This window comes from Pogoniulus pusillus, chromosome Z (genome assembly GCF_015220805.1).
Source record: "Pogoniulus pusillus isolate bPogPus1 chromosome Z, bPogPus1.pri, whole genome shotgun sequence".
In the NCBI taxonomy this organism is placed as follows: domain Eukaryota; kingdom Metazoa; phylum Chordata; class Aves; order Piciformes; family Lybiidae; genus Pogoniulus; species Pogoniulus pusillus.
Genome location: NC_087309.1, coordinates 41,419,125 through 41,446,254, shown reverse-complemented (window position 1 = coordinate 41,446,254; position 27,130 = coordinate 41,419,125). Strand labels below are relative to the sequence as shown.

The 27,130-nt window shown below is 54.6% G+C and overlaps 1 protein-coding gene across 7 annotated transcripts in view; it reads left to right on the top strand.

Annotated features, from left to right (window-relative positions):
- The window catches only part of PAX5 (paired box 5), a 148,502-nt gene that overhangs the window by 16,282 nt on the left and 105,090 nt on the right, over window positions 1-27,130 (top strand). For 6 of the 7 annotated variants that reach the window (XM_064176503.1, XM_064176500.1, XM_064176497.1 and 3 more), the window contains 2 exons: window positions 1,425-1,489; window positions 3,869-3,997. In XM_064176503.1, the coding sequence (XP_064032573.1) occupies window positions 1,425-1,489; window positions 3,869-3,997 (194 nt within the window). The remainder of the gene's footprint in view (window positions 1-1,424; window positions 1,490-3,868; window positions 3,998-27,130) is intronic. The other variant, XM_064176502.1, reaches the window with a different exon arrangement.

The following is a 27,130-nucleotide window of genomic DNA, read 5'->3' as shown; positions in this document are numbered from 1 at the left end:
GTGGTGGACTCCCCACTCCTGAAGGTGTTCCAGAAACTTGTGGTCACAGTACCTGGGTCCATGGTTTAGTGGCCATGGTGGTATTGGGTTAGTGGCTGCACTGGATGATCCAAGAAGGCTTTTCCAGCATTAATGACTCTATGTCTGTATGGTTCTATGATTTGTACTCTGCCTTCTCTCCCTGTGTCCAAAGCCAGGGCAGGCAGGAGTGGGAGCAGAGTTTGCTGGATGCAGAAGAACAGAGCTGCTGGCAGCACTTTGCCCCCTGGATCAGTGAGGCAGGTGGGGAGGCACATGGTGCGTGACTGCTGAGTGCCTGTTTGTGTCCTGCTGCAGGGCTGCCTCATCTCCAGAGGCATTTCAGGCCCCTGTTTGTGTCCTGCTGCAGGGCTGCCTCATCCCCAGAGGCATTTCAGGCCCCTGTTTGTGTCCTGCTGCAGGGCTGCCTCATCATCAGGGGCATTTCAGGCCCCTGTTTGTGTCCTGCTGCAGGGCTGCCTCATCCCCAGAGGCATTTCAGGCCCCTGTTTGTGTCCTGCTGCAGGGCTGCCTCATTTCCAGAGGCATTTCAAGCCACCTCTTTACTTTTTTCACTCTGTATCATTGGGTGAGTTCTTGCTAGAGCTTCTCCCCAGCTGTTGTAAGCAGCTACCCTCAACACACCCAGGAGATGCCTACCTGCACCTCTGAGTTTTTTGTGGCTGGCACCATTATAAACTGTATCACAGTATCACAGTATCACAGTATCATCAGGGTTGGAAGAGACCTCACAGATCATCAAGTCCAACCCTTTACCACAGAGCTCAAGGCTAGACCATAGCACCAAGTGCCACGTCCAATCTTGCCTTGAACAGCCCTGAACTGGAGCAGAGGCTCTTCCAATGATGGCAGTGTGGTTGTTCAGCTTTCCAGATCAGTGCTTAATCCACACGTTTTTGGTTTGGCTAAGCAGGTCCTTTCCCAAGGCCTCCATGCTCTCTAGTTGTGTGCCCAGGGTGGTCTAGCAACAGCCTTGCATGTATGTTCTAGCACCCAAGGGCGAGATCACATCCTGCTGGGCTGTCTGGACTCAGATGCAGGCAGGTCTCTGAGGAGGGGATGCTGGCCCCAAGCAACTGCAGATGTCTCTTTCCTGAGTGGTGAGGATTAGGTCCTCAAAGGCACCAGAGCACCAAACTCTACAGAATCTTGAGCAGCGTGTAGGAGCTGCTCACCCAAACGTCCCTGCTGACAGCGTCTGGAGGTGAAAACACAGTCCTGGGTTCACCCAGGATCAGTCCTCCAGTGGATGTCGAGGGCATAATGCACAGGGAGGCAATTTTGGACTTCTGTAGGTATCTGGAACCAGAAAAGTAGAGTCTGATAGAGTCTCTGCAGCTGGATGCTTAACACCAAGTCGTTTGTTTCTTCCCATCCACACACAGGATCATACGGACCAAGGTGCAGCAGCCACCCAATCAGCAGGTCCCAGCCTCCAGTCACAGCATAGGTAAGGAAAACTTTTTTTTTTTTTTTTTTTTTTTTACTTTTCTCTTAAAAAAAAGAAGAAGAAGAAGAAGAGAGGCAAGCATAATGGATTACAAATATTCTAAAGAACTTTTAATCATTCTTATGGACAGATAATTCTGCATAAAACACTTCGGCACACGTGCTAATGCGCCTGCTTTGTCATTCTCCAAGGGCTGAACGTAGCAAATGAATTTTATAAATACTGCTAAAAGGTTTTGAATTTTACTGATTATTATGATAAATAGCTTTCACCATGAGACAGAAAATTGAAATCTAAACCAACACCCCACCCCTACCCACCATTCCCCCCCCCCCCCACTAATGGGGGTCTATAGAATGTCAGATAATTAAAGTAATAAATCAAGAAAGGGATACTTATTCATAACATTTTCTGCATCATTAGTCAGTAAGTAGTTTTGAATGTGTTTTTTTTTTTTCTTTCATCTATCAACCATCCCTTCCACCATTCTTTGTGCACTTGCAGCCGTGAGTGAAGAGGGAGCAAAACTTTCTGAAACTTTAATTCATCCGCAGCCCAACGATGCTGCAGGGGAGGCACCAGCAGCCCTAGCCAAAGGTGATGGTGATGGTGTCTCCTTGGAGGGGTTGGAAGGGGCTCAGTCAGGGCTCAGGGCTGCTTTCCATTCCTCCTCATTCCACAGAAGCTGCCAGAGCATGGATAAGCTCCTTGCCACCTTGGGGTGCACAGAGCATGGGCACAAAGCAGTTCAGGGCTCCTCAATTCAAGAGAGATATTGAGGTGCTGGAAGGTGTCTGGAGAAGGGCAACAAAGCTGGTGAGGGGCCTGGAACACAAACCCTATGAGGAGAGGCTGAGGGAGCTGGGGGTGTGCAGCCTGCAGAAGAGAAGGCTCAGGGAAGACCTCATTGCTGTCTACAACTACCTGAAGGGAGGTTGTAGCCAGGTGGGGGTTGGTCTCTTCTCCCAGGCAACCAGCAACAGAACAAGGGGACACAGCCTCAAGTTGTGCTGGGTGAAGTATAGGCTGGATGTCAGGAGGAAGTTTTTGCCAGAGAGAGTGATTGGCATTGGAATGGGCTGCCCAGGGAGGTGGTGGAGTCACTGTCCCTGGATGAGGCACTTAGTGCCATGGTCTAGTTGACTGGCTAGGGCTGGGTGCTAGGTTGGACTGGATGATCTTGGAGGTCTCTTCCAACATGGTTGGTTCTATGATTCTATGATTCACACTGCAGCCCTGTGAGTCCTGAGCTTTTCTCTTTGGGAAATGCCAGAACAACCCCAGAGGAGGAACAGCATCCCTTGCTTTGCTCTGGTAGCTGATTCCCAAGGCTTGGGGTGGACTGAGCAGGGATGAAGAGTAAGGAGAAGGTTTCTTAGCCTCAAGTAGCCACCACTACTGCATGCATGTCTGCAGCATGGCTCTGCAGAAGAATCTCTGTGCCTAGGGACTGTATGGTGACTTTTTCAGCCTGTGCAGGCAGCTCTGCTCCCATGAGGTTTCTGTGACACTTCCTGCTCCAGGCTCCTGATGGAAGGACTCTTTGCAGAGGCTTACCTCTCTGCATGGCTGTGGTTCCAGCCAGCTCCATCTACCTTGCTGGTCACAGAAGCACAGTATCTTAGCATGGATGGAAGTGTTTGGAAGGGGCCTACAGAGATCATCCAGTCCAACTGCCCCTCAGCAGAGCAGGGGCACCCAGGGCAGGTCACACAGAAACACAACCAGATGGGTCCTGAAAGTCTCCATAGGAGAGTCCACAACCTCTCTGAGCAGCCTGCTCCAGGCCTCCAGCACCTTCACAACAAATTACTTTCTCCTCCTGTTCAGGTGGAACCTCCTGGGCCAAGTTTGAGCCCTTTGCCCCTTGTCCTGTCCCTGGGTGGCACTGAACAGAACTTGTCCCCATCCTCTTGCCCCCTCCAGCTCCTTTAGCTCTTGCTGAGCTTTGATCAGATTCCCTCTGGGGTTGCTCTTCTCCAGGCTCTCAGCCTTTGCTTCTCCCAGAGCTGCTCCAGGACCCTCAGCACCTTCAGAGCCTCCTCTGGACTCTCTGCAATAGTGCCTTGTCTCTCTTGAGCTGGGGAGCCCAGAGCTGCATCCAGGACTCCAGATGAGGCCTCACCAGGTCAGAGTAGAGAGGGAGAAGAACCTCCCTTGACCTGATGGCCACACTCTTCTGGTGCAATTCAAGATGCCATGGGCTGGCAGCTTGCTTTGCTTCTGCCCCTGCTTCTAGGCTGAGTGAGGGTCCTTCCTCAGCTGGAGGGGCTGTGGTTGCCAGCAGATCCTCAGCCTCCCTTGCTCATGCCTGGTGGCTCTTGTGTAGGCTGGTGTTCGTGTTCTGTTGCCCACTGACTTCCTGGCCTTGCCTTGCAGCCTCCACGGGGTCTGTGACCCAGGTGTCCTCTGTCAGCACCGACTCTGCCGGCTCCTCCTACTCCATCAGTGGCATCCTGGGAATTGCCTCCCCTGGCACGGACAGCAACAAGCGCAAGCGGGATGAAGGTAGTGGGACCTGCTTTCTGGTGGGCTTTGGGGCCAGGAGGGATGCCATGAGGATAGGGCAGATGCTGTGTGTGTGTCACATGACGGAGCTGTGGATGTCCCCCATTGCTCTCTGCTGTGATGGGGTTTGAGCCTGTTTTGGCAGGTCTTTGCCAAGGTCACAGCCAAGCTGCAGACCTTTGACATGGCCTGGTGGCCAGGTAAGGACCTCTTTGAGGAGCAAGGGCTTGTGTGGGTATTTCAGAAAGCACTTAGGTTCTGCCATAGTTTTTAACCAGACTCTGCTCCCCTCCAGGGGACATCTCCCTCCCACCCAGGTAAAGGGTAAGAGTCACCATTGTGATGACTCTGTGGCCACCTGAGGTATGAACCACCTGAGAGCTGCCCTCAGCCTCAAAAAGACAGAAGATGAACAGCAGAGCTGTCTGCCTCACTGTGTCTCTTTAGGTCCCCCTGACACCATGTGGCTTTTGTCAATACAGGGGCTTGGTGGGACTGGGTGTTGGTGATGCTCCTCTCAGATTCACTGCAGGGTATAGCCCTATTTTGTCCTCCGTCCTGGGCTTTTTCCTCATGGAAGCACTGTCTAGAGAGAAGGATACCAGAGGAGCAGTTCTGCACCCATCTCCTACTAAAGCACCTTTAATCCTGAGCATCCCCTTTGATTACTAAGAGCTTGTGGAGAGGAGTTGAAGCCAAGACCATGGACATGTTTGGAGTGGCAGGGGGCACACCAGAGCCTGTGCTGCAGGCTCTGAGGTCAGTAGGTAGACGGATGGTTGCTGGCCTCACAATAGTACCCCTGGTGCTGTCTGGCCATTTAGGTCAGGATCCAGCCCCATGCTGTAGAGCCCCCATGGTCCCAGCTCCTGTGGCACCTGTGGACATGCTGGTGGTGGAGTTGTGCTTGGTGTGACGGGGAGGCAAAGCTTGTAGTGCCTGCTGTGCATGCCAGTGGTGGCTGGTGCTGTGGGAACACAGCTGGTGTCTGCCCCACGGTGAGGACAGGGGCACAGGGCTGAACACACCCTTACTTGTCCAAAGTGAGGGTGGGGAGACACTGAAACAGGCTGCCCAGGGAGGCTGTGGATGCCCCCTCCCTGGAGGTGTTCAAGGCCAGGCTGGATGAGGCCTTGAGCAACCTGGGCTAGTGGAAGACGGAAGATCATTCATTTCCAAGCCCCCTACCAGAGGCAAAGCCAAGGGGGTTGGTCTCCTTTCACAAGGAACAAGTGACAGGACAAGAGGAAATGTCCTCGAGTTGTCCCAGGGTAGGTTTAGGCTGCACATGAGAAACACTTCTTTATGGAAAGGGTTGTCCAGGCCTGGCCCAGGCTGCTCAGGGCAGTGGCAAAGCCCATGGCAAGGGGCGTGGAACTGGATGATCTTCAACATCCCTACCAACCCAACTCATTCCATGAGTGCCTTGAGCAACCTGGGCTGGTGGGAGGTGTCCCTGCCCGTGGCAGGGGGCTGGAACTGGGTGATCTGGAAGGTCCCTTCCCACCCAACCCACTCTGTGACTCAGCGTGGAGAGGCACATGGAGATCTTTCAAAGTCGTTGTTTGAAGGCATCCCAGGAGTGTCCACGTCCCCTCCTCACGCCGCTGAGCGCTGTGTGGCTCGGTGGGGCGGGTGCGGGTGCTGACCGGGGTGTCCCCAGGGCTCCGCGCTGCCGGTGGCGGGGCGGTGGGTCAGACGCGCTGCTCGGCGGCGGTGCGGAGGAGCTGTCAGCCGCTGATGGCCTGTATCATGATGCAGATGCACAAGGGGGCAGAGTTAACTTTGCCATCTCCCGGCTCGGAGAGCGGCTGGGAGGCCACCTGCACAGGCAGCGCCGCGGCCGTGCCGGGCGCCGTGCGGGGCTCTGTGCCGCCGTGCGGGGCTCTGCTGCCGTGCGGGGCTCTGTGCCGCCGTGCGGGGCTCTGTGCCGCCGTGCGGGGCTCTGTGCCGCCGTGCGGGGCTCTGCTGCCGTGCGGGGCTCTGTGCCGCCGTGCGGGGCTCTGTGCCGCCGTGCGGGGCTCTGTGCCGCCGTGCGGGGCTCTGTGCCGCCGCTGCGCCTCCCTGCCCTCACCTCCGGCAGCCGCTGCCTGCGCAGCTCTCCTCGGGCGGTCCTGGCGCCCCTCGGTGGGGGCGAGTGGGCTCCCCTGTGTCCCGCAGCTGGTGGAGTGCTGGCTGTGGCGCAGTGCCCGGGTTTGCTCTCCTGGCTCCCGAGGCCATTTCGGCAGCTGTCACCAGTCCGCAGCCCGGCGGGGAGCTGGCTGGGTAGCAACAGGGGCAAGCCGCAGCAGGCAGCCTGCGTTGGTTTACAGAGCTGAAGGCGTCATTTCCCCCTCCGCTGTAATGTGGTCTCGGAACAGATGTGCCCTGGTGGGGGACCGTTTGCTTTCAGTGGAGCTTAAAAGACATTCTCCCGGAGGCTGGTACCGGGAGCTGGCCGCTCTGTAGCGAGCCAGAGAGATGCAGGCAGCTGCAGCGGGTGCTGCTGGGCACCATCCTCACTGCTGTCCACCTCCGTCTGCAGATGGGGCTCCACACTTGCTCCCTCGGGAGAAGCTGGGTTCTGCCCTTGGGGTACAACAACCTCCAGACGGGGCAGAGTGACTGGAAACTGCTGGGGCTGCTGGCTCACAGCAGTTGAAGGTGAGCCAGCAGTGTGTCCAGGTGGCCAAGAAGGTCACCAGCATCCACAGTCAGACACAGTGTGGTCAGCAGAGCCAGCTCAGGGATTCTGTCCGGGTACTAGCCACTGATGAGACCACAGCTGGAACCCTGGATTCAGTTTCGGGCCCCTTGCTCCAAGAAAGACATCCAGGGCAATGAAGTTGGTGAAAGGTCTGGAGAAGAAGGCTGGGGAGGAGCAGCTGAGTTTAGTGTGGAGAAGAGGAGGCTGAGGAGGGAGCTCATTGCTCCCTGAAGTTCTGTGAGAGGAGGCTGCAGCCAGGTGGAGGTTGGTTTCTTTTCGCAAGGAACAAGTGACAGGACAAGAGGAAATGTCCTCAAGTTGTCCCAGGGCAGGTGTAAGTTGGACATGAGGAACACTGCCTTATGGAAATAATTGTCCAGGCCTGGCCCAGGCTGCCCAGGGAGGTGGTGGAGTCTCCAACCCTGGAGGGGTTTCAAAGCCCTGGAGATGTGATGCTGAGGACCATGTTTTGGTGGAACCCTGGCAGTGCTGGGTTGGTGGTTGGACTCTGTGATTTAGAAGGTCTCTTCCAAACAAAACAAATCTGTGCTTCTATGAGAAGCTGTGGAGGAGCACATGGGTGACAAGGATGTGCAGAATGATCTTGCTGAGCCACCTGCAAGTCACCAAAAAGAGCTTTGGCAAGCCAAGGGTGGGCAGTGATTGTTTGGCCAGAGCAAGATGAATGCTCCAGCTGGTGCCCACAGCTGATAGCAGGTTAGAGGCTGGTTCCACCACACTGCTTACAGCTGCATGGGTGGTGGATTTGTCATGGACACGTGGCTGGGTCTGCATTTTGAGGAGTGCTGAGCATCTCCTGCCTGAAAATCAGAGACTCCACAGTGAGGTGAAACACTCCCTGGAGAGTGTTGAGAGGAGGGTGAGGGGGAGTTGTGTGCCCAGCAGTCTGGGCTGGAGAGGATGTGCAGGGCATACTTTGAGGGTGAGGATGGTCTCTGGGCTGTGAGTGCCCTGAAGGAAGATCTGGCGATCCCAAGGAGGCGCCAAAGCATGGCAAGGCAGAGCCCACCTCTGTCTCCAGTCCTCTCTCGCAGAGTTCTGATGTCCATCCAGAGCTGCAGCTAAGTCTACCTGGCTGAAGATTGAATCCAACAGCATGATGCCTCTGGCACCTTCATTCTGTGCCAGTTGAGAGAGATCCCATGCCATAGGTGGAGGACCCAGGGAGAGCAGATCTTAGGAAGAAGTTCTTCAGTAGGAGGGTGGTGAGACTCTGAAACAGGCTGCCCAGGAAGGCTGTGGATGCCTCCTTCCTGGGGGTGTTCAAGGCCAGGCCGAATGAGGCCTTGAGCAGCCGAGTCTAATTGAGAGGTGTCTCTGCTCCACGGTGAGGAGTTTGGAGGAGATGAGCCCTGAGGTCCTTTCCAGCCAGCAGCTTAGTACACTCTAGGAGTGGTGTAAGTCCTTTGAACTAGGGTCTAGAGAACAGGTCCTGTGAAGAGTGGCTGAGGGAACTGGGGAAGATGAGGCTGAGTGAGACCTCATTGCTCTCTACAGCTCCCTGAGAGGAGGCTGCAGCCAGGTAGAGGTTGGGATCTTCTGCCTAGCCTCAGATGATAGGAGGAGAGGAAGTGGCCTGAAATTGTGCCAGGGGAGGTTGAGGTTGGCCACGAGGAACAGTTTCTGTGCTGCAAGAGTGGTCAGGGACTGAAAGAGGCTGCCCAAGGAGGTGGTGGAGTCCTCATGCCTGGAGGTGTTCCAGAAATGTGTGGCCATGGCACTTGGGGCCATGTTTTAGTGGCCACAGTGGTGCTGAGTGAGTTTGGAGGTCACTTCAACCCAAACCACTCTACAGTTCTGTGATTTTAAGACACAGCCCAATCCATGCAGAGGGATGGCCCTGCCCTCACTCCTGCTGCAGAGGGATTTTGTGCCATAACTCCTGGTGCAGAGGGGTCTTGTGCCATAACTCCTGGTGCAGAGGGGTCTTGTGCCCTCACTCTTGATGTAGAGGGGTCTCATGCCCTAACTCCTGGTGCAGAGAGGTTTCATGCCCTCACTCGTGGCACGGAGGCACAGAGTCTCTGGTGCTGGCAGGTGCAAACCTCCTCCTTGGTGCTGTCCCTGCAGAAGGCACCAGCAGAAGCAAACTGAGCAGAGCACTCTCAAAGCACGGTGCAGGATGTGAGTGTTTGCTGTCCTCACACCTGCTCCTGCTTGCAGCAGAAGTCTGTCTGCTCTGGGTACCTGCACCAAAGACTTGCACAGCCCTGAGCCCAGGTTCCCTAGCATGGAGTCTCAGCCGTGGAGGCCTGTCGGGAACTGAGACGAGCACAGCAGGAGATCTTCACGCCTAGGATTTGTCTTGTTCGTGTTCTCACCAATCACAACCCTGCCTTGCTGCTGGCTTCTGTGTTGAGAAGGGGCCAAGCTCTTGTCAGTGGTGTCCTGTGACAGGACAAGGGACACAAAGTGGACACAAGCAGTTCCACCTCAGCATCAGGAGAAACTTGTTTTGTGTGAGGGTGCTGGAGGCTTGGAGCAGACTGCCCAGAGAGGCTGTGGAGTCCCCTTCTGTGGAGAGCTTCCAGCTTCGCCTGGAAGCGTTCTTGTGTGGCCTGCCCTGGGTGACCCTGCCCTGGCAGGAGGAGTTGGACTGGATGATCTGCAGAGGTCCCTTCCAACCCCTGCCATTCTGAGTCTGTGCTTCTGGTGTGATGATGTAGGTGCTTGTGCTTTGCTTTCTCAGCTGAACAAATCTGACCTTCAGAGGCAGACGTGGTGTATCCAAGGGTGGTTGGATCACAGCCCCTAAGAGGGGTCAGGACACTGATGGGGGTGAGGAGGGAGTGGGGTAGGCACAATTCATCACCTTCTACACTTTATGATGCCCAGACTGGGCACGTCAGGGTATCCAAGCAGCACCAAGCTGCTCAGGCAGATGAAACTGCTGGGCACATCTCTGGGGTGCCAGCACTGCACCCCAGATCCTCAGCTTGAGCACGGCCGACAAAGTCCTTTGCACTGACAAATGTGGACAAAGCAATCATGACTAAACATGAGCAAGGACAAACGGCAGGGGCAGGGCTGCTGTCTGTGACTCTCCTCTGTGGTCCTCCCAGCAGGCCCACAAGCTGTGGTTCTCCCAGCAGACAGGAGCAGGAAGCTCACAGCTCGGCAGAGACTTGCAGACATCTGTAAAGGGAGCCCTGAGTGGGTGCTACAGGCTCTTCTGTCATCTCCTCCTGTGCCTAAGGGACAATTCTGCTTCCAGGAGATGGCTGGGAAGGCTTGGAATGTCCTGCCTTTGGTCTGGATGCACTGATTGCACTGGACAGCAGAACCACAGCTCATACCCAGATGACTGTGGTCAAGTATAACATCTGCAGCCCTGCCCTGTCTGAGACCTTCCCCACCACTCGTTGTGGATTCATGTGGCACCTGAGTGGTGTCCATGGCCATCCTCCTTCTCTGCCTTCTTGCTGGGACACAAAATTCTGCCTGTCCTGCCATCTTGGTCCCCCCTGTCCTGCCCTTGCCCTCCCTGCATCAGGGAGCTCCCACCTCATTGCTGAGCACTATGCCAGGGGATGTCCTGGCTAAGCTGAAGCCTTGGGTGGTGAGAGAGGCTGCCTCAACGGGGGGTTGTAACGGGGACCCTGCCAGCCAGGGTTAGTTGTGAGGTTGTCAACCTGCTTTTCCAGCTATGGGTTTCCAGGTCTTCATAACCACAATGTATATCTCCTTGTTGTTTCTCTGGAAATGGAGGATCTTTTTTCTTCTCTCTTCAAGCGACAGAATGTTGGACAACTCTGGCTGCAGGTGATCCCCTCTTTGTGGCAGCCAGTGCTGGCAGAGGACCTGGGTCCTGACTTTGCAGAAGCTCTTGGGGTGTCACTCATCCTGGGACATGTCTGATGAGACGCTGCTCTGGAGTAAAAGCCTCTCTCCTCCTGAGCAGGGGCTGGCATCTCCTTCCACTATGGACTTACTTGGACTTTTGTACATCTGTCCAGGCAGTTTTGGTCTGAGGGGGTTTGAGCACCCCCATCAGGGAGGACTTGCTGGGTGAGAGGTCACAGTGCTGGTGAGGCACTGGATGGCTGCTAGTGTAGGAGTGTGGGACATGAGTAGCTCTTGGATGTGTTTGTGCTGCCTGCCCATGCTCTGGGGCACTGGCAGGAGGTAAGCACTTTGTAGCCAGAGACGGAGATGAGTGCCATAATCATCCAACGGTGAGGTGCTGTGGAGGCAGGAATTAATGTGGCTGAGTCAGGGATTTTACACAAAAATAGAGTTGTTTTATTTTTCCAAAAACCTGCCCCCAAAACTAGATACAGAAATTAATTTAGCTTTAATTACCAGATTCAGTTCCTTTGAGAAGGTCTACAGGATGCCATCGATAATCTGACTGTTTTGGAAGTCAGAAGCTGGAAAGGGCTTTAGCTATTAAAGGAGCAGAGTTTCCCACTTAATAATAAAGCTGAGCCAGAGTAACTCACGGTCAGGCTGACTTGGTCCCGCGGCCTGTGCTCTGCTCTCTCTTCTGATGCCGTAGAAGAGTCGTTAAGAGGTATTCAGGTCTGCACAAAAGGTGTTGATGGGTGAAATAGTCCTTTGGAGCGCTGGGCTCGTTCTGTATCCAGGCCAGGTGAAGGGGGGGGGGAAGTCTCAGGCAGGCACAAACGCTCAGGCAGGCACAATCTCTAAGGCAGGAACCCCAAGGAGTGGGAAGTCCCCCAATATTTATACCCTCCCTTAATAAAGAGCAGAGTTGCCACTTCCTAGGCACGAAGACCACAGCCAATCCCAGCCCGATTCCAGCGCGGGCACTGCACAGGCACCCCTCCTGCCAGCAGGGCCCCTTGCTCACCCCCTTCACACCTGCAGGGCAGGGGAGAAACAGGTCCTTTTGTGCCTTTTTCCTCTCCCATTCGAACCACAGAGGGAGAGGAATTTAGGGGTATACAGAACTCTAGGACATGAGGTCCCACAGGAACAGAAGTCCTCTTAACTCCTCTCACCCCACATAAGGATCTGAACCCGACAGGATCGATACTGTCACCTCCAGCTCTTCCTTGGGGTCTTCTGCACCATGGAAGTGATGTGCAAAGGACTGGAGGCTCTGAGCTGCAAGGAAAACAGCTAAGAACATAAAGCCTGTGAGGAGAAAACCCAGGAGACTGTGGGGAGGAGAACAATCATCTGTCCATGGGAAGGTGAATGTGGTGATGCCAAAGGCCAGGAAGAGGCAGTGGAAAAGTGCACTGAAAAATCTAACCCAAACTCTGCCTAGTGCAGGTGGCCAGGTGAAAACAGGTGGGAGTCATCCAGGTCCACGCAGAGGTTAAAGAGACATAAACCCCCTCTGGAGCCCCAGGGAAGTGCTGGAGTTCACTTTAATCCTGTCTAGGCCCTCTCCAGCAGCGCTCACCGAGTTGTCTCCACTCCTGGGGATAGCTCCGGTGACTCTAATGAGATGAAGCCTTGCAAGGGAATGAGGTTTCGCAGGGTCAGCAAGTGCTGATTTGAATTGCTCCTGCTGATGCAGGTTGTCCTTTGCTTTCAAGGATCCTTTTCCAGAGCTGCAGTGGGCTGAGCTGTCTGTCATTAGCTGCTCCAAAGAGATGAATTTCCCTCACCACTGAAAGCCTCTCTTTCAATGGAGTTTGACCCAGACTCTCCCCAGCTGCCTTGTAGAGATGGCCTCACCTGCCTGTACCCACTGCCACCTGTGCTGGGTGGAGGTTCTAACAATGCTCTGATTTCACTGAGAGCTTCCCCCATCTTGGGGGGGAACAAAATGTCCCACAGAATGGGGCTCTTGTTTTCTTTAACTCTTGGCGTTCGACCTTCTGTGCACCTTGCTTGGGGTGTCCTGAGGGTGCTGAAGTGGTGGTTTTGATGCCAACACTGATGGTGTTAGCGTTGGATGGTGGTGGTTTGGCACAAGCAGTGTTGGTGTCACCCATGGATGGTGGTGGTTTGGCACAAGCAATGAAAATGTAACTTGTGGGCAGTGGTGGCTTGCCACCAGCAGTGACAGGAAGCTGGGGGGTGTTCAGTGTGGAGAAGAGGAGGCTGAGGGAGACCTCATTGCTCTCTGCAGCTCCCTGAGAGAAGGCTGAAGCCAGGTGGGGGTTTGGCTCTGCTCCCTAGTCTCAGGTGATGGAAGGAGAGGAACTGGTCTGAAATTGTGCCAGAGAAGGCTGAGGTTGGCCATGAGGAACGACTTCTGTGCTGCAAGAGTGGTAAGAGACTGAAGAGGCTGCCCAGGGAGGTGGTGGAGTCCCCATGCCTGGAGGTGTTTCAAAGCTCCCTAGATGTGGTGCTGAGAGAAAATGGGAAAGCAGAAACTGCCAGTTTTGGCTTTTTGTTTGTTGGTTTGGTTTGATTCTTGTTATAAATGCTGATACAAAATAAAGTGGAAAGGTGATGAGCAGGAATCATTTTGATTTTAACCATAAATTAGTAAGATCCAGAGTGAAGGAGAGGCTGAGGTGTGATGACTGCAGTGTGTGTGCCTACAGAGCATGGGGCTACCTCTGAAGTGTCACCTGCATGGACAGGGACAGAGGGATGCAAGTGTCTTAGGATGCATACAGCACATTATTCACAACTCCAGAGAGACAGAGAACTGTTGGGGAGACTCCAGGGGAGGCTCTGAAGATGCTGAGGGTCCTGGAGCATCTCTGTGAGGAGTAAAGGCTGAGAGCCCTGGGGCTGAGAGCCTGGTGAAGAACAGCCCCAGAGGGGATCTGATTAACACACAGCAGGAGCTAAAGGACATGTGGGGGGCAGGAGGATGGGGCCATGCAGAGGCTCAGGAGGCTCCACCTGAACAGGAGGAGAGAGTTGGTTGCTGTGAGGGTACTGGAGGGCTGGAGCAGGCTGACCAGAGAGCTTGTGGAGTCTCTTTCTCTAGAGATCTTCCAACCACCCCCCCTGCCATGTCATTGTGCTCTGGACACGCTGCTGTGGGTGCCCTGCTGGAGCAGGGATGTAGGACTGGGTGATCTGGAGCCCCTTCAGGTACTGAAAAGCTGCTATAAGGTGTCCCTGGAGCATTCTCTTCTCCAGACTGAACAGCCCCAGCTCTTCCAGCCTGTCCCACAGAGGAGATTCTCCATCCCTCTGAGCATCTTCAGACTCAAAGTATGTGGACTTCTGGAAGCAGCCAAGGTCTTCCCTTCTGGTAGCTGCCCAGAACCTACAGGGTGGCAGGTCCTCACCTTCTACATCCTCTAGAGACCTTCTGAGGGATGCTCATGGTCACATTACATTGATGGTGAGGATTGTAACGGCTTGGCTCCTGCAGGAGACTGCTTTTCCCTCAGTGCTGCAGCTACACATGGGAGTTGAGCCTGGAAACCCAGGGTCTGTGTCTGAGGTGCCTTTTGCAGGAGATTTTTGCTGGGTTCCTTCCTACCAGCTGGGTACTGCTCTGGCTGCTTTGTGGCATGGCAAAGGAGACATCTAGTGCCACGTCTAGTGCCAGAGTGTTGGAGAAGTGTCAGGGCCTGGCAGCAGTGAAACATGATGGCTTGCTGGTCCCCTTTATGCTCTTCATAAAGCAGCTTTCTTGTGGCTGCTGATGGAGTGAAAGGCCTGCAGGCTGCATCTGCTGTGCTCTGTGCTTCTCTGGTGGCATACTGGGTCAGGAATTGAGGCTGTGGTCAGCATTTTGTCCAGAAGCTTTCTGCAGCCCTGCTGTGCTCTTCCAGCATCTCAGAACCATGTGCAGAGCCAGGGGGACCCTTGTAGGGGTGCAGAGCTGCTGCTGAGCAGCAGAGCAGGCCAAGTACTCTAGGGATGGTGTCCCCATGGAAATGGCAGTGGGGCTGACAGAAGCCGCTGATCAGGTGCTTCACACAGCTCATGCCAGCTTCTAGTCAAATAAGTCAAAGAAGGCAAACATGCCATGAGGAGATGTCTGGAAAGACAACTCTGGCTGTGAGGTGGCCATCTCAACTCTTTGCAGCCACTGGGGTGGTCTGGGCTTTGCCTGGTGAGCTGTGGCTTTGCCCAGGGGCAGTGTGATGTGGTGTCACCTCCCCACCCTCACTTCTGATGGCCAGGATACAGCAGTGCATTCTGAGAGAGAGTCCCCAAGGGAGAAGCTGTGAGGCAGTTGGTGCACGAGTGTGCACACTGAGGGCTTCGTGGAGGCTGAGCATTTCAGGTGAGGACACCAGAGGGTCCCATACTGCCTGAGCATGCTTCAGCCCCGCTCTTATCAGAGAGCTGCAGAACTGCCTGGACTCTAAGGAGAAGGCCTTAGGGTCATCAGGTCCAACGATGGCCTAGCACCTCCCTGTGCACAACTGTTAGACCACATCCCTAAGCTCCTTCTCCCAGTGTTTCTTGAGCATCTCCAGGGATGGATATTTCACCACTGCCCTGGGCAGCCTGGGCCAGTGCTTGGATGTGGGGAGGCCTGTGGATGTGGTCTATCTGGACTTCAGCAAGGCCTTTGACACTGTCCCCCAAAGCAAACTGCTGGCTAAGCTGTCAGCCCATGGCTTGGATGGCAACACTCTGTGCTGGGTTAGGAACTGGCTGGAGGGACGAGCCCAGAGAGTGGTGGTGAATGGTGCCACATCCAGCTGGCAGCTGTCACTAGTGGTGTCCCTCAGGGATCAGTGCTGGGCCCCATCCTCTTTAACATCTGCATAGATGACCTGGATGAGGGCATGGAGTCAGTCATCAGCAAGTTTGCAGATGACACTAAGCTGGGGGCAGATGTGGCTGGGTTGGAGGGCAGAAGGGCTCTGCAGCAGGACCTTGACCGCCTGGACAGATGGGCAGAGTCCAATGGGATGGGGTTCAATAGCTCCAAGTGCTGGGTGCTGCACTTTGGCCACAGCAACCCCATGGAGAGATACAGGCTGGGGTCAGAGTGGCTGGAGAGCAGCCAGACAGAGAGGGATCTGGGGGTACTGATTGATACCCACCTGAACATGAGCCAGCAGTGTGCCCAGGTGGCCAAGAGAGCCAGTGGCATCCTGGCCTGCATCAGGAATGGTGTGGTCAGCAGGAGCAGGGAGGTCATTCTGCTCCTGTACTCTGCACTGGTTAGACCACACCTTGAGTACTGTATTCAGTTCTGGGCCCCCCAGTTTAAAAGGGACATTGAGATGCTTGAGCGTGTCCAGAGAAGAGCAACGAGGCTGGGGAGAGGCCTTGAGCACAGCCCTACGAGGAGAGGCTGAGGGAGCTGGGATTGGTTAGCCTGGAGAAGAGGAGGCTCAGGGGTGACCTTATTGCTGTCTACAACTACCTGAGGGGTGGTTGTGGCCAGGAGGAGGTTGCTCTCTTCTCTCAGGTGGCCAGCACCAGAACGAGAGGACACAGCCTCAGGCTGCGCCAGGGGAGATTTAGGCTGGAGGTGAGGAGAAAGTTCTTCACTGAGAGAGTCATTGGACACTGGAATGGGCTGCCCGGGGAGGTGGTGGAGTCACCGTCCCTGGAGCTGTTCAAGGCAAGGTTGGATGTGGCACTTGGTGCCATGGTCTAGCCTTGAGCTCTGTGGTAAAGGGTTGGACTTGATGATCTGTGAGGTCTCTTCCAACCTTGGTGATACTGTGATACTGTGATACTGTGACTCTTTCAGTGAAGAAATTGTTCCTCATATCCAACCTAAACCTCCTCCTGTGCAGCCTGAGGCCATTTCTTCTCATCCTATCACTTGTCACCTGGGAGAAGAGACCAAGACCCTCCTCACTGCAGCCTCCTCTCAGAGAGCTGTAGAGAGCAATGAAGTCTCCCCTCAGCCTTCTCTTCTCTATACTAAACACTCCCAGCTCCTTCAGCTGCTCCACATAGGATTTGTGTTCAAGGCCCTTCACTAGGTTAGTTAACCTTCTCAGGACCTGCTCCAGCCCCTCAATGTCTTTCTTGGGCAGAACTGAACCCAGCACTCAAGGTGCAGCCTCAGCAGTGCTGAGCCCAGGCGCACAATCCCTGCCCTGCTCCTGCTGCCCACACCATTGCTTACCCAGACCAGGGTGCTGATGGCCTTCTTGGCCACCTGGTCACTGCTGGCTCATCTTCAGGTGGCTTTTAACTAGCACCTCCAGATCCCTCTTTACCAAGCTACTCAGCTCCAAGCCTGCAAAGTGCCTGACCTGGGCAATCTGCTGCAGGTGCCCTGCTGGAGCAGGGAGGATTGGACTGAGTGATCTCCAGAGGTCTCTTCCAAACCCACCATTCAGGGACTCTGTGATGCTCACTGGTTTGAGGTTGTAGCCTTGCACTGTGAGGATGGGCACATTCCTGCTCCCTGTGCTTGGGGATGAAGGGAAGCCCCCAAACCAACCACCACATTGTCTGCCCAGCTGCCTTCTGCAACTCCTGTGGCTGGAGAGCCTCGGGGGCCTCCTGCCTTGCCAAGAGGGCTGCTCTGTGTTTCCTCCTCACTGACCACAGTGGATGTCACACCTGGGGGCATATTTTTGGTAGTACAAGCCCTGCCTGTCCCAAATGGGACATTTTGCCTGGTGTTACAGCTCCAGAGCCAGCTGGGGCTGCTGGTGCCACATTGCTTGGCGCCAATGCCAGTGCCTTTGCCAGGGCTGCTGTCAGCAGAGGCAGCTCCATCCTCCTGTCCCAACCAGACGCACTCCACAACGACTGACTCTTCTTCCTACATAAGTTGACTCGTCAGAAATCATTGTGCCATGGGTTTGTCTTCCTCTCACTCCATGTTTTTCCCAGTTGCTTCCCTGACACCTGGCACCCAGCCCTTCTCTCCCTGGGTTTCATCCCAGACAGGAGGACACGGGAGGTGGCTTTTCTGTCAGAGTAAGGTTGTTTGACATAGCAGAGCCACAAATGGGAACTCAGGAGGTTGCATTTCAACATGAAGAGAAAATTCTTTCATGTGAGGGTGCTGGAGGGCTGGAGCAGGTGAATTCCTGAGTGTGCTCTCTCCTAAGGTGCCTTGGATGAAAATGGAGATGTTGAGCTGGCTCTGGAGTACGGAACTGGTGCTACTTGGCCACTCTGTGAGTGGAGCATTTGCCTGGCAGTGGGGTATACTTACATGGTTCCCCTAGGTGCTGCTGGGCCAAGAGCTCCTGGCTGATGATGGCCATCAAGGGCAAGTTCTCACTAAGCTTTCTGAGATACTCATGTCTTCTGTCTCACTTTCAAGGCCCTTCCTGCAGACCAGTGTTTGTCCCAGCAGAGCAGGCACTGTGGAGACTGCAGAAGGAGCTGGTGTGGTGGCAGTGGTGGACAGGGGAGGATGGGGAGCCCTAGAACTCTGGTGGCCTCAACACATGAAGGACATGGACCTGATGGAAAAGGTCCAGAGGAGGCCAAGAAGATGATAAAAAGGTTGGAGCACCTCTGCTATGAGGACAGGCTGAGGAAGCTGAGGTTGTTCAGCCTGGAAAGGAGAAGGCTCCAGAGAAACCTTAGAGCAATCCTCCAGTACCTGAATGGAGCTACAGGCAGGTAGCAGAGGGATTGTCCCCAAAGGCCTGCGGGGACAGGACCAGGGGCAATGGTTTGAAATGAGAGCAGAGCAGATTGAGACTGGATGTGAGGAACAAGTTCTGCACCAGAAGGCTCCTGGAACACTGCAACAGGTTGCCCAGGTAGGTAGTTGAGGCCCCTTCCCTGGAAGTATTCAAGGTGAGGCTAGGCAGGGCTCTGGGCAGCTTGCTCTGGGTAAGCTTTGGAGGTCTCCTCCAACTCAAATCATACTACAGGGCAGTAGGCATGGGTGAGGGCTGCCCTCTGCATATCCCTGCTGAGCACAGGAGGACCTTTAAGCAGCACTGGAAGGGGTGGTCACTAGCCAAGCCAACCATGCTCTGCTGAAGCTCCCAGCACTGTCCTCACTGAGGAGAGAGACACAAAAACTCCTGTGCAAGCTGTGAGATCCAGGCATCACCTTGCACCACCAGCCATGACTCTCACCTGTGTACACCCATTTGTCACTTTGGAGCCAGCTACCATGTCCATCTCTGTGCTGACCCATCCAGGAGGCTCTCCTCACCTCTGATGGTGGTGCTGCTTGGATTTGCTTCCTGAGGCCCTGGAGTTCCTGAGTTTGTAAGCTGGTCACATCCCACCAGTGACCACAGCACTGACTGTGGAGCCTTCTGTCTAGAAAGCTGCAAGGTCATGCTGTCACCATCAGGCCCGGGAGGCATCCATGGGTAACCTCCACATGGAGGGTGCAGAGGTGCAGAGGTCCTCCCTAGCACCCTGGATGAACCCTTATGAGCCTCTGTCTGTAGGGATGGAGTGTGGATGGTCCCACGTCTGCAAGCATCTACTAGATGTAGGGTGTGTGTATGTGGAGACCCTGCTGGGGGTCTGCATGTGCACTGCTTGCTCCTGCATGTGCACTGCTTGCTCCTCTTGCTCTCTGAAATGTGTCATTCCAATACGTGGACCCAGACTGTTCCACCAGTCTCAGCTAAGGTCCTATAGCCTCTGTCCAAAGCCATGTGGAGGTGACTCCAAACACTCTGACTGGTGCCCACCAGGTAGCTGTCAAGCCCTCAATAAACATGTCTTTTTGAGGTGCCAGAAGGCATTCCAGGTGTTCTACAGACAATGTAGGGCTGTGCTGGTAGGAGAACTTCAACCGAATCACAATGTGTTCCAGCAGAGGGTCCTCACTCACAAGTGGGAAACTGAGACACCACAAACTGGAGAGTCATAGAATGCTTGAGATGGAAGGCACCTTAAAGGTCACCCAGTTCTGAACCTCCTGCCATGGGCAGGGACACTTTCCATCAGCCCAGGTTGCCCAAAGCCTCATTTGGCCTGGTCTTAAACACTTCCTGGGATGGAGCCTCCACCACCTCCCTGGGCAGCCTGCTCCAGAGTCTCCCCATCCTCACTGTACACAACTTCCTCCTAATGTCCAACCTAAATCTGCCCTGATCCAGTTCCAAATCAATGCTGCTCAGCCTGTCACCACAGGTGCTTCTGAACATTCCCTCTCCTGATGTCCTTCAGCTACTGGAAGGCTGCTACAGGAGTCTTGTTACAGGCTGTGGGAGAGCCAGGGCTTGGACTCAAGTCTGGGAGAACTCCATCCAGGGCTGCCCTTACACAGCTCACATCTGCAGGTCTCAGGGACCCCTTTTGCCCATGGGGCTCCTGTTGTCCAAGGCAACCATGACTAAGTGGTGCCTGCTCACAGAGGAGCATCCACACCAACAGCTCCTTGGACAGAGAAGTGGTGGCCTGGCAGCGATGCCCTGCCTACTTTGGGGCTGGTGTGACCTGTTTGGGTGGGTACAGTGCCAAGCTGGGGGAACATGGGAGTGTTTGCTGCCATGTTGCACCTTGGTGTGCCTGGTGCAGCCCATCCGCTGCCAGACTGAGCGTGTGTGGGCAGCACAGGGGATGGTGGAGACACCTGTGTGTGAGCTGTCCACAGGGGCCCTGATGAGCCTGGGGCTCTTCTCAAGGCCTTCTGCTTCTCCTTTCTTTTTCTATGCTCTCTGAGGGAAGCTGGAGGTGGTGTGGACAGGGTGGGTAGGGTTTGGTCCTGCCTCATGCCCATGGGACAGCTGGCCTCTGGGTCTGAGGGTCTTCACCTTCTCATCACTTATCAGTATCTGTCTGTTCATTCTGGCTGAACTTCTGCTCCACTTTACCTTCCTGGTGACACTCCAGATCCCACTTCTACCTGCCATGGCTGCTCACTTTTATTATTGATGCTCATCTGCTAGCTCTGCAACCCCATCAGTGCCACTTGCTCCCTGTCACCCTTTCTGCAGGCATGGGCAGAGGTGCCCCACAGCAGGATGTGGTGGTGGCTGTTAGTTTGCTCATGGGGTGTGATATTTTGGGGTCTTGTGCTGACTGTTATCACTGGTTCTGGAAGGTCACAGCAGTGAGGGGCAGGTGTCTTATTACATGGCTTTGGTACATAAAGGTACATCAGGAGGCTGGCTCCCTACAGCTCCCTGAGAGGAGGCTGCAGACAGGTGGGTGTTGGGCTCGTCTACACAGGAACAAGTGACAGGACAAGATGAAACAGCCTCAAGTGGTATCAGGGGAGGTTTAGGTCAGATGTGAGGAACAATTTCTTCCCCTTGAGGGTTGTCAAAGATTGGCTCAGGCTGCCCTGAGCAGTGGTGGAGTCCCCATCCCTGGATGGGTTTCAGAGCTGTGTAGATGTGGTGCTGAGTGCCATAGTTTGGTGGTGCCCTGGCAGTAGTGGGTTAAGGATTCGACTTGGATGAACTTAAAAGTCTCTTCCAATTGAAATGATTCTGTGATTCCATGAGAAGAGCCAGCAGGCACTGTGTCTAGGTCAGACTCCTTTGCAAGTCAGAGGTGTCCTGCCACAGTGGGAGAAAGATTGCAAAGGATGCACTCTTGCATCCACAAGCCAATGCCCTTCCCTGCTCCCTGTGCTCCGTTGCCTGCTCACACAGGTGTTTGTGGTGGAAATACCTTGCAATCTCTGGGAGCTCCAACAACCCTGTCCTCTGTATGGCTGTTGGGAAGCAGCAGCCTGAGCTGATAAGAGTCTCTGAAGATAGGACAAGTGGAGGTGGGAAAAGAGCAGAATTGCTTGAGGGGGTCCAGAGGAGGCCACCAAGATGATCAGAGGACTGGAGAGACTCCCTTGTGGGGACAGGCGGAGAGAGTTGGGGCTGTTTAGGCTGGAGAAGAGAAGGCTCCAGGGAGGTCTTAGAGCAACCTTGCAGTACCTGAAGGAGTTCTAGGAGAGCTGGGGAGGGACTTTGGACAAAGGTTGGGAATACCAGGACAATGGACAATGGCTTTGAGAGGGGAAATTGAGACTGGAGAGGAGGAAGAAATTGTTGAGAGTGAGGGTGGGGAGACACTGGCACAGGTTCCCCAGGGAGGCTATGGACATCTCCCTGGAGATATTCAATGCTCAGCTGGGTGAAGCCTTGAGCAACCTGGACTGGTAAGATTTGTTCCTGCCCGTGACAGGGGGTTGGAACTGGATGGTCTCTAAGGTCTCTTCCAACCTAGCCCATCCCATGAATCTGTGAATCTGTAAGAGGTGTCCATCAGCAGCTGATGAGCATCGTGGGAGAGGAGCTGGCCATGATGGGGGGCAGGGGCCTGGGGCAGCTGCCCGAGGAGCAGAGTGGAGCTGCCAGGTGGGCACCGGCAGCTGTTGCAAACAAACCGCAGCTGGCAGTGCCAGGTACGGAGCCATGAGCTGGGGAGGTCCTGGGGGGAGGGGGAGTGTGGGTCCTGACGGTCTGCCGATAGTCGGGGGAAACAAATTGCCCAGCATTGTGATACCTCAGCTCCCAGCAACAGAGGGCAAATGGCCTTCCAGGGAGGGATATAGATTGCCTTTGAGAGATGGGAAGGGAAATACACTAAATCAGGTGCCAACATCGGGCTCCCTCTGCCTGCGCAAGAAGGGGAAAGAGCAGGAAGGGAGGGGAATGGAGGGAAAGAGGCCGAAAGGCGGCTTCGGCAGGCGTTCGCGATCCACTTGGCATGTGAGGCCCAGTCAGGGTAAGTGAATGGACGGTGCTGGATAGAAACAATCCGCTAAGGGGGCAGCTCCGCCGCGGCTGCGGCAGGACACACGGACCGAGCCCCCTGCCGCCGCAGCGCGGGGGCCGCTCCCGCTCCCGGCTGGCGGTCACCCTGCCAGAGGAGCTCAGTGGGACTCGGTGCGGCTCGGGGCAGCTCGGAGCAGCTCGGTGGGACTCGGTGCGGCTCGGAGCAGCTCGGAGCAGCTCGGTGGGACTCGGTGCGGCTCGGAGCAGCTCGGTGGGACTCGGTGCGGCTCGCAGGGGGCTTGGCGGGGCTCGGAGAGGGCAAGCCCGTCGTTGTTACGGGTTCTGTCTGCGCTACCCCGGGAGCACGGAGCGGGTAAGCGCTGGTCGCCGCCGCAGCCCCCGAATGATGACCTGGTTTAGCGCAGTAGGGTTCATCCTGGAGACTGTTGGTCCATCTGCAGCACTGTCCCTGGGGAGAGGGAGGTCAGCAGTGGGTGTTGGTGTGCCGGGGGAGGGACCGCTCCTGCCCTCACTGCCTGACCTCCCCTGCTCGGCGCTCACCCCCTGGCCGCAGCCCTTGTGCCTGATCTGCAGTGCGGGTAGAGTTATCTCCGCGGGATCACAGAATGATAGAATCGACCGGGTTGGGAGAGACCTCCAAGATCACCCACTCCAACCTAGCAGCCAGCCCTGTCCTGCAATCCCAGACTGGTTGGGGTGGGAAAAGGCCTTTGAATCTCATCTGGCCCAATGCCCTGCAACCATCAGGGACATCCCCACCTAGGCAGGGTGCTCGGAGCCCCAGACAACATCACCTGCAGTGGTGCCAGCCATGAGGCATCTCCCACCTCTCTGGGCACCCTGGGCTAGGCTTCTCCCACCCTCAGTGTCAAACATTTCTTCCTTCTCTCCACTCTTAGTCTCTCTCTTTGACTCTGAGCCATCTTCCCTCGTCCTGTCACAACAGGCTCTGCTCTTTTAGAGGTCTCATTTAAGTACCAAAAGGACTCCACGTTTCATGAGTTTTCTTTCTCTTATTTTTCTAAAACAAAAAGTGTCTCTCAGACACTTTATGCAATGCAGAGTGGTGCCAGATAGCTGTTTTTGTGAACTGAGCCTTCTTTCCAAGAGGCTGAACAAACCTGATTCTCTTACCCTCTCCTCAGAGGGCTCATCCCTGGTCTGAGCTGCTCCACTGCCCCAGGTGAACCCTGGAGGTGCTGGGAGCAGGACTTTGGTGGTGGAGTTTGTCAGGTCCTTTTCTTGCTAACAGGGCTGTGTGCTGGGACAAAACATTTTCCTTAAAAGAATGACAGAGACAGGGTCTCTTCCCACAAGCAACAAGAAGAAATGGCCATAAGCTGCACCAGGAGAGGTTTAGGTTAGACATGAGAAACATTTTTTTCCTCAAAATGGTTGCCAAGGCCTGGTCCAGATTGCCTGGGGCAGTGGTGGAACCCCCATCCTTGAAGAGGTTTCAGATCCATGGAGGTGTAGAACACTGGCCAGTAGGGCGAGGGAGGTTATTCTGCCCCTGTACTCAACACTGGTCAGGCCACACCTTTAGTCCTGTGTCCAGTTCTGGGCTCATTCAAGAGAGATGTCGAGGTGCTGGAAGGTGTCCAGAGAAGGGCACCAAGGCTGGTGAGGGGTCTGGAACACAGCCCTGTGGGGAGAGGCTGAAGGAGGTGTTTAGCCTGGAGAAGAGGAGGCTCAGGGGGGACCTCATTGCTGTCTACAACTACCTGAAAGGACATTGCAGCCAGGTGGGGGGTGGCCTCTTCTGCCAGGCAAGCAGCAACAGAACAAGGGGACACAGTCTCAAGTTGTGCCAGGGGAGGTCTCGGCTGGATGTCAGGAGGAAGTTGTTGGCAGAGAGAGTGACTGGCATTGGAATGGGCTGCCCAGGGAGGTGGTGGAGGCACCGTCCCTGGAGGTGTTCAAGAAAAGCCTGGATGAGGCACTTAGTGCCATGGTCTGGTTGACTGGCTAGGGCTGGGTGCTAGGTTGGACTGGATGATCTTGGAGGTCTCTTCCAACCTGGTTGATTCTATGATTCTATGGTTTAGTGGTGCCCTGGCTGTGCCACGTTTGGTGGTTGGGCTGCATGATTTCAAAGGTCTCTTCCAGCCAAAAGGATTCTGTGATTCTATAGAAGCTGATTATACTTCAACACTAACCTAGTTTTGAGCTGGAAGGCTAAGCAGAGTCATTTGAAAGTCTCAGGATGGGCTTTCTGGATGTGTTCAGGGCTTTGCCCAGCAGAGCTCTGTGTCTCTCAGCAACTCACACACCATCCCTGCTTGTGCATAAGATTCAGTTTGTCAGAGAAGAAAACCTCTCTGAAGTTTGCCACTTCTGCAGGATCACATCCCTGTCCTTTGGCTCCTCTAGCCCGAGACAGAGACAGACTGATTCAGACTGTCCTCTTTTTGCAGCCTAAGTTTCTTGGACCTTGCTCTGTGAGGAGCTCAGGCTGTTGGTGGAGATCTTGGGCTGCTGTTGTAAGCCTGAAGGATTGATTTTAACTGACAGCTGATGAGGGACACCATGATTGTTTTCTCCTGGGAAGGGCAGGGCTTTGTCAACCTCTGTCAAGTTCAGGCTGTATCTGTCCAGGGTGAGCTGTGAATGTGGGTGTCCCTGTAGCTGTGGCTGCAGCTGTAGTTCTGGCAGTAGCTGTAGCAGTATCTGTAACTGTAGCTTTTTCTGTAGCTGTAGAAGCTGTTGTTCCTGTAGCTGGAGTTCTTGCTGTAGCTGTGGCTGTGGTTTTAGCTGTAGCTGTTTCAGTAGATGTTACTCTACCTGCAGTTGTTGGTGGAGCTGTGGCTGTAACTGTGCTGTTAGTGTAGCTGTAAGCTGTAGCTGTTGTTGCTGTACCTGTAGCTGTTCCTGTAGCTGTAGTTGCAGCTGTAGCCATTGTTGTGGCTGTTGTTCCTGTAGTTGTAGCTGTTGCTGTAATGGTAGTCATGGCTGTAGCTGTTGTTCTAACTGTAGTTGCAGCTGTAGCAGCTGTAGCTGTAGCTGTTGTTGCTGTTGCTGTTGTAACTATAGTTGCAGCTGTAGCTGTTGTTACTGTACCTGTACCTGTTGCTGTAGCTGTCATTGTAGCGGTTGTTGCTGTAGTAGTATCTGTTCCTGTAGCATGTGCTATATTCGTAGCTGTAGTTATTGTTGCAACTACAATTGTAGCTGTTGTTGCTGTAGTTGTTGCTGTAGCTGTCATTGTAGCTGTTGTTGCTGTAGTTGTATCTGTTCCTGTAGCTTGTGCTATATTCGTAGCTGTAGTTGTTGTTGCAACTATAATTGTAGCTGTAGATGTTGTCACTGTAGTTGCAGCTGTAGCTGTTTCTCTAGCTGCAGTTGTGCCTGGCCCTGTATGTCACCTTGACTGCTGGAGAAGTCAGAGACACTAGTCCTTTCCTACCTGGTTGTCACAGGTTTGGCCAACTGAACGTGCTGATAAGTATTGGACACCCTGCTGACCTCCTGCCAGCTTCAGGAGGGAAGTGCTGGCTGCAGCAAAGCATCACAGGGCTTGTAGTTCAGAGTGGAACATGAGGGGCTTCCTGGTTTCTGCTTCTGGTTTTGGGATGCTGGTACTTTCCTCTGGGATGGCTGCCAGCTTAGGGGTGGGCCAGGCTTGTCACTGGCTTCTGCTGCTGTTTCTGGGTTCTGCTGTGCTTTTGTGCCAGAGAGGCTCCGCTCATGGTGTGTGCAGCATCAGATCCCACTCCTTACCTCAGCTCAGGGCTCTGCGTTGCTTTCCCTCAGTCTGTGTGAGATCAGACTGTGTGACACCAGCAGGGTCCATTCTGGTGCCCAAGGTGGGGCCCAAGAAATGGTGGAGACTACAAGAACTGAGATAATGAGAGGCAAGAAAAGGAAAGGATTCAGTTCAGGCTTGTTAAAAGAATGTTGTGTCAGCTTCCCTCCCAGTGTGTTCACTATGTTGATGTGTTTGGGGGTGGCTGAGGCTGATGTTCTGAGGCCTGACCCTGGCTGCACTGCATCAAATCATATGCCTGGTGCCCATGGTGCTCACTACCTTGGGACCATCGATTAGAGCTATGGTGTTGCTGTCACATTATGGCATGGTTACTCCACTGCCCACATGGTGTAGGTGTGATCTCACTCAAAGGACGGCCCAGAGTGAGACAGGGCCTTCCCAAGAGTGCCACCAGGAGATCTGCCCCACGGGGGGGATGATTATGAGTGGCAGGGTGTGTGGGAGAGTATAGGCAAGAGCCTAGGCCAGTAGTCCTCCCTGGTGCTTAGGAATTTCACCCCTGAATGAGTGCAAAATGCCGACAAGCTGGTGAAATGTCTGGGACAAGGATGTTCCCAGCCCAAAAATTCCCAGGAGTCAGAAATCTCTGCGCTGTGCTGGGGCCTGGCCCATGCCCATCGAGACCTTCTCATCGCTGTCCAGGTGCTCAGGAGCAAGAGCAGACCTCTGGCTCTACAGACAAGGCAGCAGCTGCTCCAGAGAACCACCCTGTGCCAGGATCAGTCACCTCTGTATGGATAAAGAGGCAGGCAAGGAAGTCAGCTCATCTGGAAAAGGGTGAGGATAAGTCAAGGACATCAGAGCAACAGGAAGAAGAGCCAGAGGTGGTCACTTGGTCTTTCTCTCTGGTTTTGGAAGCTGGCCAAGGACAAACGGTGGATGAAATGAGCAGCAGGCCCCAGTGAAGGGAGTCTCTCTTCTGTCCAGGCATGTTTCAACGTGAGGGAGCTGTCTCAGGAGGTGCACCAGCTCAAGAAGAACACCGACTGCCTATCTGTACAGTCTCATGTTCCAGCCATGAGGAGCAGGCACTCCCCTGTCTGAGGGAGAGAACCTGGGAGGCACAGACCACAGCATACCCTGGTGTGACTGTGTGGAGGACGTGGGGGATTGGGCTGGAAACCCTCCTGCAGTCCTGGCTGCATGAGTGCCTGAATTACAGGAGAGGTCTGCCCCAGACAGCGCTGCCCCAGTGTCCAGTGGGCAGCCACCCAGAGAGA